Here is a 15,079-nt window from a genome sequence, read left to right on the forward strand (position 1 = left end):
CCCCTGATCCCAGAGGAGCTGCAGGTGGAGATCCCCAGATCCCACAGATGGGATCCCCTGACCCCAGATCCCACGGGAGGGATCCCCAGATCCCACGGGATCCACCGCTGGGATCCCCCTCCCCCAGCCCCAGGCGAGATCCCGGCGGGAAAAGCGGAGCCGGAGCGGGAGGAGAGCGAAGCCGAAACTCTTGAAACGCTCGGACCGGGGGCGGGGGCGGGGCTGGGATCTGGGGTCCGGGATGGACGGAGGGAGCCGGGGGTGGGATGGGGATCACGGGGATCACTGGGGATCACGGGGATCACGGGGGATCACGGGGGATCACGGGGGATCAGTGCAGCCGAGGGCAGGAGCCATAAAGTGCAGCGAAGCTCCCCGGAGCTCCCGGCGGCTCCGGGGTTCCCGGGGGGCTCCAGGTCCAGGGGGGATTTGGGGACACCCCGGCACCGGCGGGGAGGGGACGCACGGGAGCGGCGGCACCGGGACACGGCCGGGTCCCTTCCCGGGGCTGTTCCCAGGTCCTTTCCCGGTTCCGTTCCGGGTCCTTTCCCGGTTCCGTTCCCGGTTCCATTCCCGGTTCCATTCCGGGTCCTTTCCCGGTTCAATTCCCAGTTCCTTTCCTGGTTCCGTTCCTGTTTCTTTCCCGGTTCCTTTCCCGGTTCCGTTCCCGGATCCATTCCCAGTTCCTTTCCCAGTTCCGTTCCCGGATCCATTCCCAGTTCCGTTCCCGGATCCATTCCCAGTTCCATTCCCGGATCCATTCCCAGTTCCAATGCTGGTTTGGTTGCCAGTCCTGGTTCCATTCCTGGTTCTTTTCCCAGTCCTGGTGCCGTTCCCGGTTCTTTTCCCGGTTCCGTTCCCGTTCCCGGTTCTTTTCCCGGTGCTGGTGCCATTCCCGGTTCTTTTCCCGGTTCCGTTCCCGTTCCCGGTTCTTTTCCCGGTTCCGTTCCCGTTCCCGGTTCTTTTCCCAGTCCTGGTGCCGTTCCCGGTTCTTTTCCCGGTGCTGGTGCCATTCCCGGTTCCGCTCCCGGTTCCGTTCCCAGTCCATTTCCAGTCCCATTGCTGGTTCCGTTCCCGGTGTCCGGGATCCCGTTGGGAATCTCACATGCACATCACCTGCAGCCTGCAGCGAGGGGCAGCGAGTCACCTTCCTCACCTTCATCTTCCTCACCTTCATCTTCCTCACCTTCATCTTCCTCATCTTCACCTTCCTCATCTTCCTCACCTTCACCTTCCTCACCTTCATCTTCCTCATCTTCATCTTCCTCACCTTCACCTTCCTCATCTTCCTCACCCTCATCTTCCTCACCTGTTCCACCTTCCTCACCTTCACCTTCCTCACCTGTTCCACCTTCCTCATCTTCCTCACCTTCACCTTCCTCACCTGTTCCACCTTCCTCATCTTCCTCACCTTCACCTTCCTCACCTATTCCACCTTCCTCATCTTCCTCACCTTCATTTTCCTCATCTTCACCTTCCTCACCTGTTCCACCTTCCTCTTCTTCACCTTCACCTTCCTCACCTTCATCTTCCTCACCTGTTCCACCTTCCTCATCTTCCTCACCTTCCTCACCTTCACCTTCCTCACGTGTTCCACCTTCCTCACCTTCATCTTCCTCACCTGTTCCACCTTCCTCATCTTCCTCACCTTCACCTTCCTCACGTGTTCCACCTTCCTCATCTTCCTCACCTTCATCTTCCTCACCTGTTCCACCTTCCTCATCTTCCTCACCTTCCTCACCTTCACCTTCCTCACCTGTTCCACCTTCCTCATCTTCCTCACCTTCATCTTCCTCACCTGTTCCACCTTCCTCATCTTCCTCACCTTCATCTTCCTCATCTTCACCTTCCTCACCTGTTCCACCTTCCTCATCTTCCTCACCTTCCTCATCTTCATCTTCCTCCCCTGTCCTCCACCTTCACCTTCCTCACCTTCATCTTCTTCACCTTCATCTTCCTCACCTTCACCTTCCTCACCTTCACCTTCCTCACCTTCATCTGCTCCACCTTCCTCATCTTCCTCATTTTCCTCACCTTCATCTTCCTCACCTGTCCCTCACCTTCCTCTCCTCCCTCACCTGTGACCCCGCCCTGCCCGTGCCCACCTGTCCCCCTCCATGGCCCCCGTGTCCCCTGTCCCCCCCATGTCCCCACCTGTCCCCAGGGATGGCCCCGCCCCTGTCCCCAGGGATGTCCCCGGTGTCCCCACCTGTCCCCAGGGATGTCCCCGGTGTCCCCACCTGTCCCCAGGGATGGCCCCACCCCTGTCCCCACCTGTCCCCAGGGATGGCCCCGCCCCTGTCCCCACCTGTCCCCAGGGATGGCCCCGCCCCTGTCCCCAGGGATGTCCCCGGTGTCCCCACCTGTCCCCAGGGATGGCCCCGCCCCTGTCCCCACCTGTCCCCAGGGATGGCCCCGCCCCTGTCCCCAGGGATGTCCCCGGTGTCCCCACCTGTCCCCAGGGATGGCCCCACCCCTGTCCCCACCTGTCCCCAGGGATGGCCCCGCCCCTGTCCCCACCTGTCCCCAGGGATGGCCCCGCCCCTGTCCCCACCTGTCCCCAGGGATGGCCCCTCCCTCGGTGTCACCGCTGTCACCGGTCCCGGTGTCCCCCTCCCCCAGGTCCATGTCCAGCTCGTTGCCGGTGTCCGGGCGCGTGTACGCGTAACCGCTGCGGGAACGGAGACAACACGGGGACACGGGGACACGGAGACACGGGGACACGGGGACACGGGGACACGGAGACACGGGGACACGGGGACACGGAGACACGGGGACACGGAGACATGGGGACACGGGGACACGGAAACACGGGGACACGGGGACACGGGGACACGGGGACATGGGGACACGGAGACACGGAGACACGGGGACACGGAGACACGGGGACACGGAGACATGGGGACACGGGGACACGGGGACACGGGGACACGGGCTCAGCGCCGGGATCCCGGGAATCCCCTCGGGAACGGGGCTGGAATTCCGGGAATGGGGCTGGAATTCTGGGAATCCCCTTGGGAACGGGGCTGGAATTCTGGGAACAGGGCTGGAATTCCGGGAACGGGGCTGGAATTCCGGGAACGGGGCTGGAATTCTGGGAATGGGGCTGGAATTCCGGGAATCCCCTCGGGAACGGGGCTGGAATTCTGGGAACGGGGCTGGAATTCTGGGAATCCCCTCGGGAATGGGGCTGGAATTCTGGGAACGGGGCTGGAATTCCGGGAATCCCCTCGGGAACGGGGCTGGAATTCTGGGAACGGGGCTGGAATTCTGGGAATTCCCTTGCGAATGGGGTCAGCATTCTGGGAATCCCCTTGGGAATGGGGCTGGAATTCCAGGGAAACCCTCAGGAATGGGGTTGGAATTCCGGGAATCCACTCAGGAATGGGGTTGGAATTCTGGGGAAACCCTTGGGAATGGGGTCAGAATTCCGAGAATCCCTTGGGAACGCCCCCGGAATTCCGGGATTTCCCGGGAACAACCCTGGAATTGCGGGATTCCCCGGGAACAACCCCGGAATTCCAGGAATCTCTGGAACGGGTTCAGAATTCCAAGAATCCCTTGGGAATGGGGTCGGGATTCCGGGAATCACTCAGGAACAACCCCAGAATTCCGGGATTCCCTCGGGAACGCCCCCGGAATTCCGGGATTTCCCGGGAAGAGCCGTCCCTCACCTGATGGAGCGGCAGGTGAAGAAGACGATCCGCTTGAGCCGCTTGTTGTAGAAGAAATAATTGAAGGACCAGAGGCTCCCGTCCTCTCCAAAGGGATCCGAGTCCAGGTCAGGATTGTAGCTGGGAAAACAACGGGAAAAACAACGGGAAAAATGGGAAAAACAACGGGAAAAACAACGGGAAAAATGGGAAAAACAACGGGAAAAACAGGAAAAACAACAGGAAAAACAATGGGAAAAACAACGGGAAAAATGGGAAAAACAACGGGAAAAATGGGAAAAACAATGGAAAAAATGGGAAAAACAACGGGAAAAATGGGAAAAACAATGGGAAAAACAATGGGAAAAACAACGGGAAAAACAATGGGAAAAACAATGGGAAAAGCAATGGGAAAAACGGGAAAGATGAGAAAGATGAGAAAAATGGGAAAGGCGGGAAAAATGGGAAAAGTGGGAAAAACGGGAAAAACAATGGGAAAAATGGGAAAAACAACGGGAAAAACAACGGGAAAAACAACAGGAGAAACAATGGGAAAAATGGGAAAAGCAACGGGAAAAACAACGGGAAAAACAACGGGAAAAACAATGGGAAAAACAATGGGAAAAACAACGGGAAAAATGGGAAAAACAACGGGAAAAACAAATGGGAAAAACGGGAAAAACAACGGGAAAAACAACAGGAAAAACAATGGGAAAAATGGGAAAAGCAACGGGAAAAACGAGAAAGATGAGAAAAATGGGAAAGGCAGGAAAAATGGGAAAAGTGGGAAAAATGGGAAAAACAATGGGAAAAATGGGAAAAGTGGGGAAAATGGGGAAAATGGGAAAGGCAGGAAAAATAGGAAAAATGGGAAAAGCAGGAAAAACAATGGGAAAAATGGGAAAAGCAACAGGAAAAATGGGAAAAACAGGAAAAATGGGAAAAATGGGAAAAAGGGGAAAAACAACGGGAAAAATGGGAAAAACAATGGGAAAAATGGGAAAAATGGGAAAAACAACGGGAAAAATGGGAAAAACAATGGGAAAAACAACGGGAAAAATGGGAAAAACAAACGGGAAAAACGGGAAAAGTGAGAAAAAAAAAAAGGGAAAAACGGGAAAAATGGGAAAGGCTGGAATCCCCCAGGAAAATCGGGAATTCCCAGGAAAATCAGAAATTCCCCAGGAAAATGAGGAATTCCCGGAAAAATTGTGAATCCCCCGGGAAAATTGTGAATTCCCAGGAAAATCTGGAATCCCCTGGGAAAATCAGGAATTCCCAGGAAAATTGGGATTCCCAGGAAAATTGGGAATTCCTGGGAAAATCTGGAATCCCCTGGGAAAATCAGGAATTCCCAGGAAAACTGAGATTCCCAGGAAAATTGGGAATTCCCGGGAAAAGCAGGAATGCCTCAGGAACAGCAGGAATCCCCCGGGAAAATTTGGAATTCCTGGGAAAAGTGGGAACCCCTCAGGAAAAGTGGGAATTCCTGGGAAAAGCCAAAATTGCCAGGAAAATTGGGAATTCCCCGGGAAAATTGGGAATTCCCAGGAAAGCCGGGAATTCCCAGGAAAACCGGGAATGCCGGTACCTGTAGATGTCACACTCGGCCAGGCTGATCTCCTCGTCCACCGCGTCCCACAGCAGCGGCCGCAGAGCCTTGAAATCCTCGCGCACGGCAGAGAACAGGCTGCAGTTCACCGCGTTCACCACCTGAAACAACAGCCGGAAACAACCGGAAACGGCATCAGGGACACGGGAAACAACCGGGAATCACCGCGTTCACCACCTGAAACAACAGCCGGAAACAACCGGAAACGGAATGAGGGACACGGGAAACAACCGGGAATCACCGCGTTCACCACCTGAAACAACAGCCGGAAACAACCGGAAACGGAATGAGGGACACGGGAAACAACCGGGAATCACCGCGTTCACCACCTGAAACAACAACCGGAAACAACCGGAAACAGAATCAGGGACACGGGAAACAACCGGGAATCACCGCGTTCACCACCTGAAACAACAGCCGGAAACAACCGGAAACAGAATCAGGGACACGGGAAACAACCGGGAATCACCGCGTTCACCACCTGAAACAACAACCGGAAACAACAACTGGGAATGAGTGACATGGGAAACAACCGCCTGCACCGGAAACAACAACCGGAAACAACCGGGAATGACGGAGTGAGTGACACAGGGAACAACCGGGAATGATGGAATGTGGGAAACAACTGGGAATCACGCAATGGGGATATGGGAAACAACCGGAAATCACCGTGTTCACCACCTGCCCGGGAAACAACAACCGGAAACAACCGGGAATGACAGCGTTCACCACCTGCCCTGGGAAACAACAACCGGAAACAGCTGGGAATGACGGAGTGAGGGAAACAACCGGGAATCACGGCGTTCACCACCTGCACCGGAAACAACAACCGGAAACAACCGGGAATCACCGCGCTCACCACCTGCACTGGGAAACAACCGGAAACGGGAATGTGGGAAACGACCGGGAATCACGGAATGGGGATACGGGAAACAACCGGGAATCATGGCGTTCACCACCTGCCCGGGAAGTAACAACCAGAAACAACCGGGAATGACAGAGTGAGGGACACGGGAAACAACTGGGAATCGCCGCATTCACCACCTGCACCGGAAACAACAACCGGGAATGACGGTGTGAGGGATACGAGAAACAACCGGGCATAATGGAATGGGGGAAACAACCGGGAATCACAGCGTTCACCACCCGCACCGGAAACAACAACCGGAAACAACCGGGAACAACGGAGTGAGGGAAACAACCGGGAATCACCGTGTTCACCACCTGCCTGGGAAACAACTGGAAACGGGAATGTGGGAATGGGGAAAACAACTGGGAATGACGGAATGGGGATACAGGAAACAACCGGGAATGACGGAATGGGGATATGGGAAACAACCGGGAATGACGGCGTTCACCACCTGCCCTGGGAAACAACAACCGGAAACAACCGGGAATGACAGAAGGGGGGACACGGAAAACAACCGGGAATCACGGAGTTCACCACCTGCCCCAGGAAACCACAACCAGGAATGACGGAGTGAGGGATACGGGAAACAACCGGGAATGACGGCGTTCACCACCTGCCCCAGGAACCGGGAATGACGGAGTGAGGGAACGGGAATGGGAACGGGAATGGGAATGGGAACGGGAACAGGAATGGGAACGGGAATGGGAACAGGAACGGGAACGGGAACAGAACAGGAACAGGAACGGGAACGGGAACAGGAACGGGAATGGGAACAGGAACGGGAACGGGAACAGAACAGGAACGGGAACAGGAACGGGAACGGGGCTGCCCAGAGGCTGCAGGGCTCTCGCTCCCGGGAGTGTCCAAGGCCGGGTTGGACGGAGCCTCCAGTGACTCCATGGGAGCGGCCACAGGAACAGAGTGACCCAACGGTGACCCCAGAGTGACCCCACGGTGACCCCATGGGAATCCCAGAGTGACCTCAGGGTGACCCCAGGGTGACCTCAGAGTGACCCAGAGTGACCCCACGATGACCTCAGAGTGACCCCAGAGTGACCCCACAGGAACAGAGCGACTCCACAGGGAACAGAGTGACCCCACGGTGACCCCATGGTGACCCTGAGTGAACCCAGAGTGACCCCACAGGAACAGTGACCCCACGGTGACCTCAGAGTGACACCGAGTGACCCAAGAGTGACCCTGAGTGACCCCACAGTGACCCCACGATGACCCCAGAGTGGCCCCCCAGTCCATCCCTGTTCATCCCAGTCCATACCCAGTTGAGGCTGGGCTCGCGGCTGAACTCGTGGCTCTCCCAGTCTCCCCAGTCCATCCCAGTCCCTCCCAGTCCTCCCCAGTCCATCCCAGTCCATCCCAGTCCATCCCAGTCCATCCCAGTCCCTCCCAGTCCCCCCCAGTCCCCCCCAGTCCATCCCAGTCCATCCCAGTCCCTCCCAGTCTCTCCCAGTTCATCCCAGTCCCTCCCAGTCCATCCCAGTCCATCCCAGTCCGTACCCAGTTGAGGCTGGGCTCGCGGCTGAACTCGTGGCTCTCCCAGTCCCCCCCAGTCCATCCCAGTCCCCCCCAGTCCATCCCAGTCCCTCCCAGTCCCTCCCAGTCCATCCCAGTCCCTCCCAGTCCATCCCAGTCCATCCCAGTCCCTCCCAGTCCCTCCCAGTCCATCCCAGTCCCTCCCAGTCCCTCCCAGTCCCTCCCAGTCCCCCCCAGTTCCCCCCAGTCCATCCCAGTCCCCCCCAGTCCCTCCCAGTCCATCCCAGTCCCTCCCAGTCCCTCCCAGTCCCTCCCAGTCCGTACCCAGTTGAGGCTGGGCTCGCGGCTGAACTCGTGGCTCTCCCAGTCCCTCCCAGTCCATCCCAGTCCCTCCCAGTCCCTCCCAGTCCCTCCCAGTCCGTACCCAGTTGAGGCTGGGCTCGCGGCTGAACTCGTGGCTCTCCCAGTCCCTCCCAGTCCCTCCCAGTCCCTCCCAGTCCCTCCCAGTCCATCCCAGTTCCCTCCCAGTCCCTCCCAGTCCATCCCAGTCCCTCCCAGTCCATCCCAGTCCCCCCCAGTCCCTCCCAGTCCCTCCCAGTCCCTCCCAGTCCGTACCCAGTTGAGGCTGGGCTCGCGGCTGAACTCGTGGCTCTTGGCGGCGCTGAAGTCGTAGTCGGGCCGGAACGCCTCGTTCAGGGTGGCGATCAGGTAGAAAAGCGTCTTGCGGCTGCACGTGTGGCTGAGGGGAGCCCGGCCCAGTCTGGGGGGTAAACTGGTGTTACTGGTGTTACTGGTGTGTTACTGGTGTGTTACTGGTGTGTTACTGGTGTGTCACTGGTGTGTTATTGGTGTTACTGGTGTGTTACTGGTGTGTCACTGGTGTTACTGGTGTGTCACTGGTGTGTCACTGGTGTGTTACTGGTGTGTCACTGGTGTGTTACTGGTGTGTTACTGGTGTGTCACTGGTGTTACTGGTGTGTTACTGGTGTGTTACTGGTGTGTCACTGGTGTGTTACTGGTGTGTTACTGGTGTGTCACTGGTGTTACTGGTGTGTTACTGGTGTGTTACTGGTGTGTTACTGGTGTGTCACTGGTGTGTCACTGGTGTTACTGGTGTGTTACTGGTGTGTTACTGGTGTGTCACTGGTGTTACTGGTGTGTTACTGGTGTGTCACTGGTGTGTCACTGGTGTGTCACTGGTGTGTTACTGGTGTGTTACTGGTGTGTTACTGGTCAGACACTGGTGTTACTGGTGTCACTGGCGTGTTACTGGTGTGTCAGTGGTGTTACTGGTGTTACTGGTGTGTTACTGGGGTGTTACTAGTGCGTCACTGGTGTGTTACTGGTGTGTCACTGGTGTGTTACTGGTGTGGCTGAGGGGAGCCCGGCCCAGTCTGTGGGTTAAACTGGTGTTACTGGTGTGTCACTGGTTTCACTGGTGTCACTGGTGTGTTACTGGTGTCTCACTGGTATGTTACTGGTGTTACTGGTGTGTCACTGGTGTTACTGGTGTGTTACTGGTGTGTTACTGGTGTGTTACTGGTGTGTCACTGGTTTCACTGGTGTCACTGGTGTGTTACTGGTGTGTTACTGGTGTGTTACTGGTGTCACTGGTGTGTTACTGGTGTGTCACTGGTGTGTTACTGGTGTTACTGGTGTGTCACTGGTGTTACTGGTGTGTTACTGGTGTGTTACTGGTGTGTTACTGGTGTGTTACTGGTGTGTTACTGGTGTGTCACTGGTGACTCACTGGTGTGTCACTGGTGTGTCACTGGTGTGTCACTGGTGTGTCACTGGTTTCACTGGTGTGTCACTGGTGTGTCACTGGTGTGTCACTGGTGTGTCACTGGTGTTGCTCAGGGGACCCCTGCCCAGTCTGGGCATTAAACAGATCCCATCCCATGGATCCCATCCCATGGATCCCATCCCATCCCATGGATCCCATCCCACGGATCCCATCCCATCCCATGGATCCCATTCCATGGATCCCATCCCATCCCATGGATCCCATCCCATCCCATCCCATGGACCCCATCCCATGGATCCCATCCCATGGATCCCATCCCATCCCAGGGCTGATCCTGGGACAATCCCACATTCCCGGTGCCAATCCCACGTTCCCAATCCCCCACTCCCGGTGCTGATGCCAGTGCTGATCCCACATTCCCCATCCCACATTCCTGGTGCCGATCTCGGTTCCGATCCCCCGTCCCCGACCCCACGTTCCTGGTGCCGATCCCGGTGCCGATCCCAAATTCCCGGTGCCAATCCCACATTCCCAGTGCCGATCCCACATTCCCAGTGCTGATCCCCCATTCCCTGTGCCATTCCTGAGCCCCCATTCCCGGTGCTGATCCCACATTCCCGGTGCCATTCCCGGTGCCGATCACACATTCCCTGTGCCACTCCTGAGCCCCCATTCCTGGTGCCGATCCCCCATTCCCGGTGCTGATCCCCCATTCCCAGTGTCATTCCCGGTGCCGATCCCCCATTCCCAGTGTCATTCCCGGTGCCATTCCCAGTGCTGATCCCCCATTCCCAGTGTAATTCCCGGTGCCGATCCCCCTTTTCTGGTCCCCCATTCCCGATCCCATTCCCAATGCTGGTGCCGATCCTGATCCCCCATTCCTGATCCCCCATTCCTGATCCCATTCCCGGTGCTGATCCCCCATTCCCAGTGTCATTCCCGGTGCCAATCCCACATTCCCGGTGCCATTCCCGGTGCTGATCCCCCATTCCCGGTGCCATTCCCGGTGCTGATCCCCCATTCCCAGTGCCATTCCCGGTGCTGATCCCCCATTCCCAGTGTCATTCCCGGTGCCAATCCCACATTCCCGGTGCCATTCCCAGTGCCAATCCCACATTCCCGGTGCCATTCCCGGTGCTGATCCCCCATTCCCGGTGCTGATCCCACATTCCCATTCCGAATCCCCCATTCCCAGTGCTGATCCCACATTCCCGGTGCCATTCCCGGTGCTGATCCCCCATTCCCAGTGCTGATCCCACATTCCCTGTGCCATTCCCGGTGCCGATCCCGGTGCCGATCCCCCATTCCTGGTCCCCCATTCCCGATCCCATTCCCAATGCTGGTGCCGATCCTGATCCCCCATTCCTGATCCCCCATTCCTGATCCCATTCCCGGTGCCGATCCCACATTCCCTGTGCCATTCCTGAGCCCCCATTCCCGGTGCCGATCCCACATTCCCGACGCCATTCCCATTCCCGGTGCTGGTACCTGCCGGGGCTGAGGCCGGAGGTCTGGGGTGGGGACAGAGCCTCCAGCGCCTGCGGCCGCCCCTCGAGGCAGAACTGCTTGAAGAGCTGCTTGTCAATCCCGGCCAGCTTGCAGGAATAGCTCTCGATCCTGCCGGGATAAAGCACCGGAAAACCAGGAATCAGGGAATAAACCACGGGAAAGGCTGGGAATAAAGCACGGGAATGGATGGGAATAAACCACGGGAAAGGCTGGGAATAAAGCACAGGAATGGCTGGGAATAAAGCACGGGAATGGCTGGGAATAAAGCACGGGAATGGATGGGAATAAAGCACGGGAATGGCTGGGAATAAAGCACAGGAATGGCTGGGAATAAACTACGGGAATGGGGGGAATAAACCACGGGAATGGCTGGGAATAAAGCACGGGAATGGCTGGGAATAAACCACGGGAAAGGCTGGGAATAAAGCACGGGAATGGCTGGGAATAAACCACGGGAATGGATGAGAATAAAGCACGGGAATGGCTGGGAATAAAGCACGGGAATGGATGGGAATAAAGCACGGGAATGGCTGGGAATAAAGCACGGGAATGGATGGGAATAAAGCACGGGAATGGATGGGAATAAAGCACGGGAATGGATGGGAATAAAACACGGGAATGGCTGGGAATAAACCATGGGAAAGGCTGGGAATAAAGCACGGGAATGGATGGGAATAAAGCACGGGAATGGATGGGAATCAGGGAATAAACCACGGGAAAAGCTGGGAATGGGGAGAATAAACCATGGGAAAGGCTGGGAATGGTGGAAATAAAGCACCGGAAAACTGGGAATCAGGGAATGAACCACGGGAAAAGATGGCAATAAACCACAGGAAAAGCTGGGAATAAACTACGGGAATAGTGGGAATCAGGGAATAAATCATGGGAAAGGCTGGGAATAAAGCACGGGAATGGCTGGGAATAAAGCACGGGAATAGTGGGAATAAACCACGGGAAAAGATGGGAATAAACCACGGGAAAAGATGGGAATCAGGGAATAAACCATGGGAAAAGCTGGGAATGGGGAGAATAAACCATGGGAAAGGCTGGGAATGGTGGAAATAAAGCACCGGAAAGCTGGGAATCAGGGAATGAACCACAAGAAAAGATGGGAATAAACTATGGGAAAAGATGGGAATAAACCACGGGAAAAGATGGGAATAAACCACGGGAATGGTGGGAATCAGGGAATAAACCATGGGAAAGGCTGGGAATAAAGCATGGGAATGGCTGGGAATAAACCACGGGAAAGCTCGGAATCAGGGAATAAACCACGGGAAAAGATGGGAACAAAACATGAGAAAAGCTGGGAATAAACCATGGGAAAAGCTGGGAATAAACCATGGGAAGAGCTGGGAAGAAACCACGGGAAAAAGCTGGGAATGGCGGGAATAAACCATGGGAAAGGCTGGGAATAAACCATGGGAAAAGCTGGGAATAAATCACAGAAAAGCTGGGAATAAACCATGGGAAAGGTGGGAATCAGGGAATAAACCACGGGAAAAGCTGGGAATGATGGGAATAAACCATGGGAAAAACTGAGAATAAACCATGGGAAAAACTGGGAATGAACCACGGAAAAGCTGGGAACAAACCACGGAAAAGCTGGGAATGGCAGGAATAAACCACAGGAAAAGCTGGAATAAACCATGGGAAAAGCTGGGAATGGGGGGAATAAACCACGGGAAAGGCTGGGAATAAACCACGGGAATGGTGGGAATCACGGAATAAACCATGGGAAAGCTGGGAATAAACCATGGGAAAGCTGGGAATAAACCATGGGAAAAGATGGGAATAAACCATGGGAAAGGCTGGGAATGGGGGGAATAAACATGGGAAAAGATGGGAATCAGGGAATAAACCATGGGAAAAGCTGGTAATGAGGGGAATAAACCACAGGAAAAGCTGGGAATAAACCACGGGAATAAACCACAGGAAAAGTTGGGAATAAACCATGGGAAAGGCTTTTCCGGAACGTTCTCCGGGCACCGCGAGAACGAGGAATTAAAAACGGATTAAAAATTTATTAAAAGTGAATTGAAAGTTAATTAAAAGTGAAATGAAAATTAATTAAAACCGAATTAAAACCGAATTACAACCAAATTAAAACTAAACTAAAAACTAATTAGAATTTAAGTAAAAGCCAATTACAAACAAATTAAAAATTAATTATAAACAAATTAAAACTCATTTGACTTAAAATCAAATTAAAACCAAATTAAAATCAAATTAAAACCTAATTAAAACTGAACTAAAACGGAACTAAAACTTAATTAAAAATTAATTAAGCTCAAATTAAAAACTAATTAAAACTGAATTAAAACCTAATTAAACTGCTCAATGAGGAGCCAAGGGGTGGAGGAGGCCGAATATTCCCAGTTTGTGCCAGAATCGGGATAAAAACCGGGATTCTGAGGGCAGAATTCCCAGGTTTCCAGGGCAGAATTCCCGAGTTTTCCCGGTCAGAATTCCTGGTTTTCCGGGCAGAATTCCCAGGTTTCTCAGGGCAGAATTCCCGGTTTCCCGGGACAGAATTCTCAGATTCCCAGGGCAGAATTCCCAGGTTTCCCAGGACAGAATTCCCAGATTCCCAGGGCAGAATTCCTGGATTTCCTGGGCAGAATTCCCGGGCTTCCCAGGACAGAATTCCCAGGTTTCCAGGGCAGAATTCCCGGTTTCCAGGGCAGAATTCCCAGACTTAATGGGGCAGAATTCCCGGTTTCCAGGGCAGAATTCCCGGGTTTCTCAGGACAGAATTCCCAGGGCAAAACTCCCACGTTTCTCAGGACAGAATTCCCAGTTTTCTGGTCAGAATTCCCAGTTTTCCGGTCAGAATTCCCGGTTTTCCCTCACCTGCCGATGATGTGGGCATCGCCCGTCTCCACGGTCAGCTGGGAGTTGATGGCTTCGAAGCTGGAATTCTCCAGCAGCTTCATCCTCCTGGAGCCAATTCCCGGCGATTCCCGGTGCCGATTCCCGGTGATCGATAATTCCCGGTGATCGATAATTCCCGGTGATTATTCCCGGTGATTATTCCCGGTGATTCCCGGTGCAGCAGCTGCTCCCGAGAGGGGAACGGGAGGAACGTGAGGGGAACCGGGACGGGGACAGGAAGGGAAAAGAGAGAAGCGGGAAAAGAGGGAAAAAACAGAAACGGGAAAGGAAACGGGAAAGGAGAGGGAAAAGGGAAAAGTGGGAAAAAACAGAAACGGAAAAGGAAACGGGAAAAGAGAGGGAAAAGGAGCGGAAGAGGAAGAGAAACTTCAGGAAGAGCGGGCGGGAAAGGGAGAAAGGGTGACAGGAGAGAGGGGAGAGGCAGAGAAAGAAAAAGAGGAGGGAAAAGAGGGAGAAAAACAGGAAAAGGAGCAGGAAAAATCTCCCGCGTTCCCGGGCGGCGCCATAGGAAGCGCAGTCCCGGCGTGCCTCGCGCGCTGGACTACAGCTCCCGGCATGCCCCGCGCGGGGACTGGCAGGGCTCCACTGCCGGCCTACAGCTCCCGGCATGCCCCGCGCGGGGACTGGCAGGGCTCCACTGCCGGCCTACAGTTCCCGGCATGCCCCGCGCGGGCGGCCCGGCTCCGCCATTGCTGGACTGCTGCTCCCATCGTGCCCCGCGGCTGCGCGCGGTGCCGGGCCGCGCCTGAGCGGCGCGGGGCACGCTGGGAACTGTAGTCCGCAAAGCATCCGGGCGCGCAGGGGAGGGGGCGGCGGGCCGAGCGGGCTTACCGGCGCGTCCTACTCCCTGTCGGTGCCTCCTCGCCGCGGCAGCGCCTTCAGGCTCGGGGCGCGTGTAAAGGGAGGAGTCTCCGGGGAAAGCTCGAGGAGGGCGCGTGTGCCGCGGCCGCCGTCCGCCGTCTGGCGCCGGCCCACCGGGCCTCCGCCCACCTCGACATGTCCCCGAGTGCTCGGGACGGCGGGAGCGGCCGAGCGAGATGCTGGGAATCCCCCGGAGCGAGCGGGCGAGCGGGCGACCTTCTCCTGCGGCACCGGACGGCAACAGCGACGGCACCGCCCCGCCCGCGCCCGCCCCGCCCGAGCGGCGCCCGCAGCCCGCCATCCCATTGGACAAAACACCTGCCAATCACCATCCTGCTCGCCGCTCATTGGTGGAGACCAACGTCAATCAGCGCAGAGCCCGCGGCCCCGCCCACCGCGGG

At 55.8% G+C, this 15,079-nt stretch overlaps 1 protein-coding gene across 2 annotated transcripts; it reads right to left on the reverse strand.

The window, feature by feature from the left end:
• Positions 1 to 171: 171 nt before the first annotated feature.
• On the reverse strand, positions 172 to 14,982 carry MAF1 (MAF1 negative regulator of RNA polymerase III). Of its 2 annotated transcripts, none has more exons than XM_086875732.1 (8): positions 14,649 to 14,982; positions 13,776 to 13,980; positions 10,902 to 11,030; positions 8,282 to 8,426; positions 5,245 to 5,366; positions 3,675 to 3,794; positions 2,555 to 2,671; positions 172 to 1,123 (listed from the first exon to the last, which is right to left on the reverse strand). In XM_086875732.1, exons 2-8 carry the CDS (start codon positions 13,856 to 13,858, stop codon positions 1,102 to 1,104), a joined length of 738 nt encoding a protein of 245 aa, XP_086731858.1. In that variant the 5' UTR covers positions 13,859 to 13,980; positions 14,649 to 14,982; the 3' UTR covers positions 172 to 1,101. The 2 variants fall into 2 exon arrangements, with proteins under 2 accessions (XP_086731858.1, XP_086731848.1); XM_086875722.1 differs by having other exon boundaries at positions 8,282 to 8,438; positions 14,649 to 14,939.
• Positions 14,983 to 15,079: the final 97 nt, after the last annotated feature.

This window comes from Cyanistes caeruleus, chromosome 1 (genome assembly GCF_971803275.1).
Source record: "Cyanistes caeruleus chromosome 1, bCyaCae1.hap1.1, whole genome shotgun sequence".
Taxonomy (NCBI): domain Eukaryota; kingdom Metazoa; phylum Chordata; class Aves; order Passeriformes; family Paridae; genus Cyanistes; species Cyanistes caeruleus.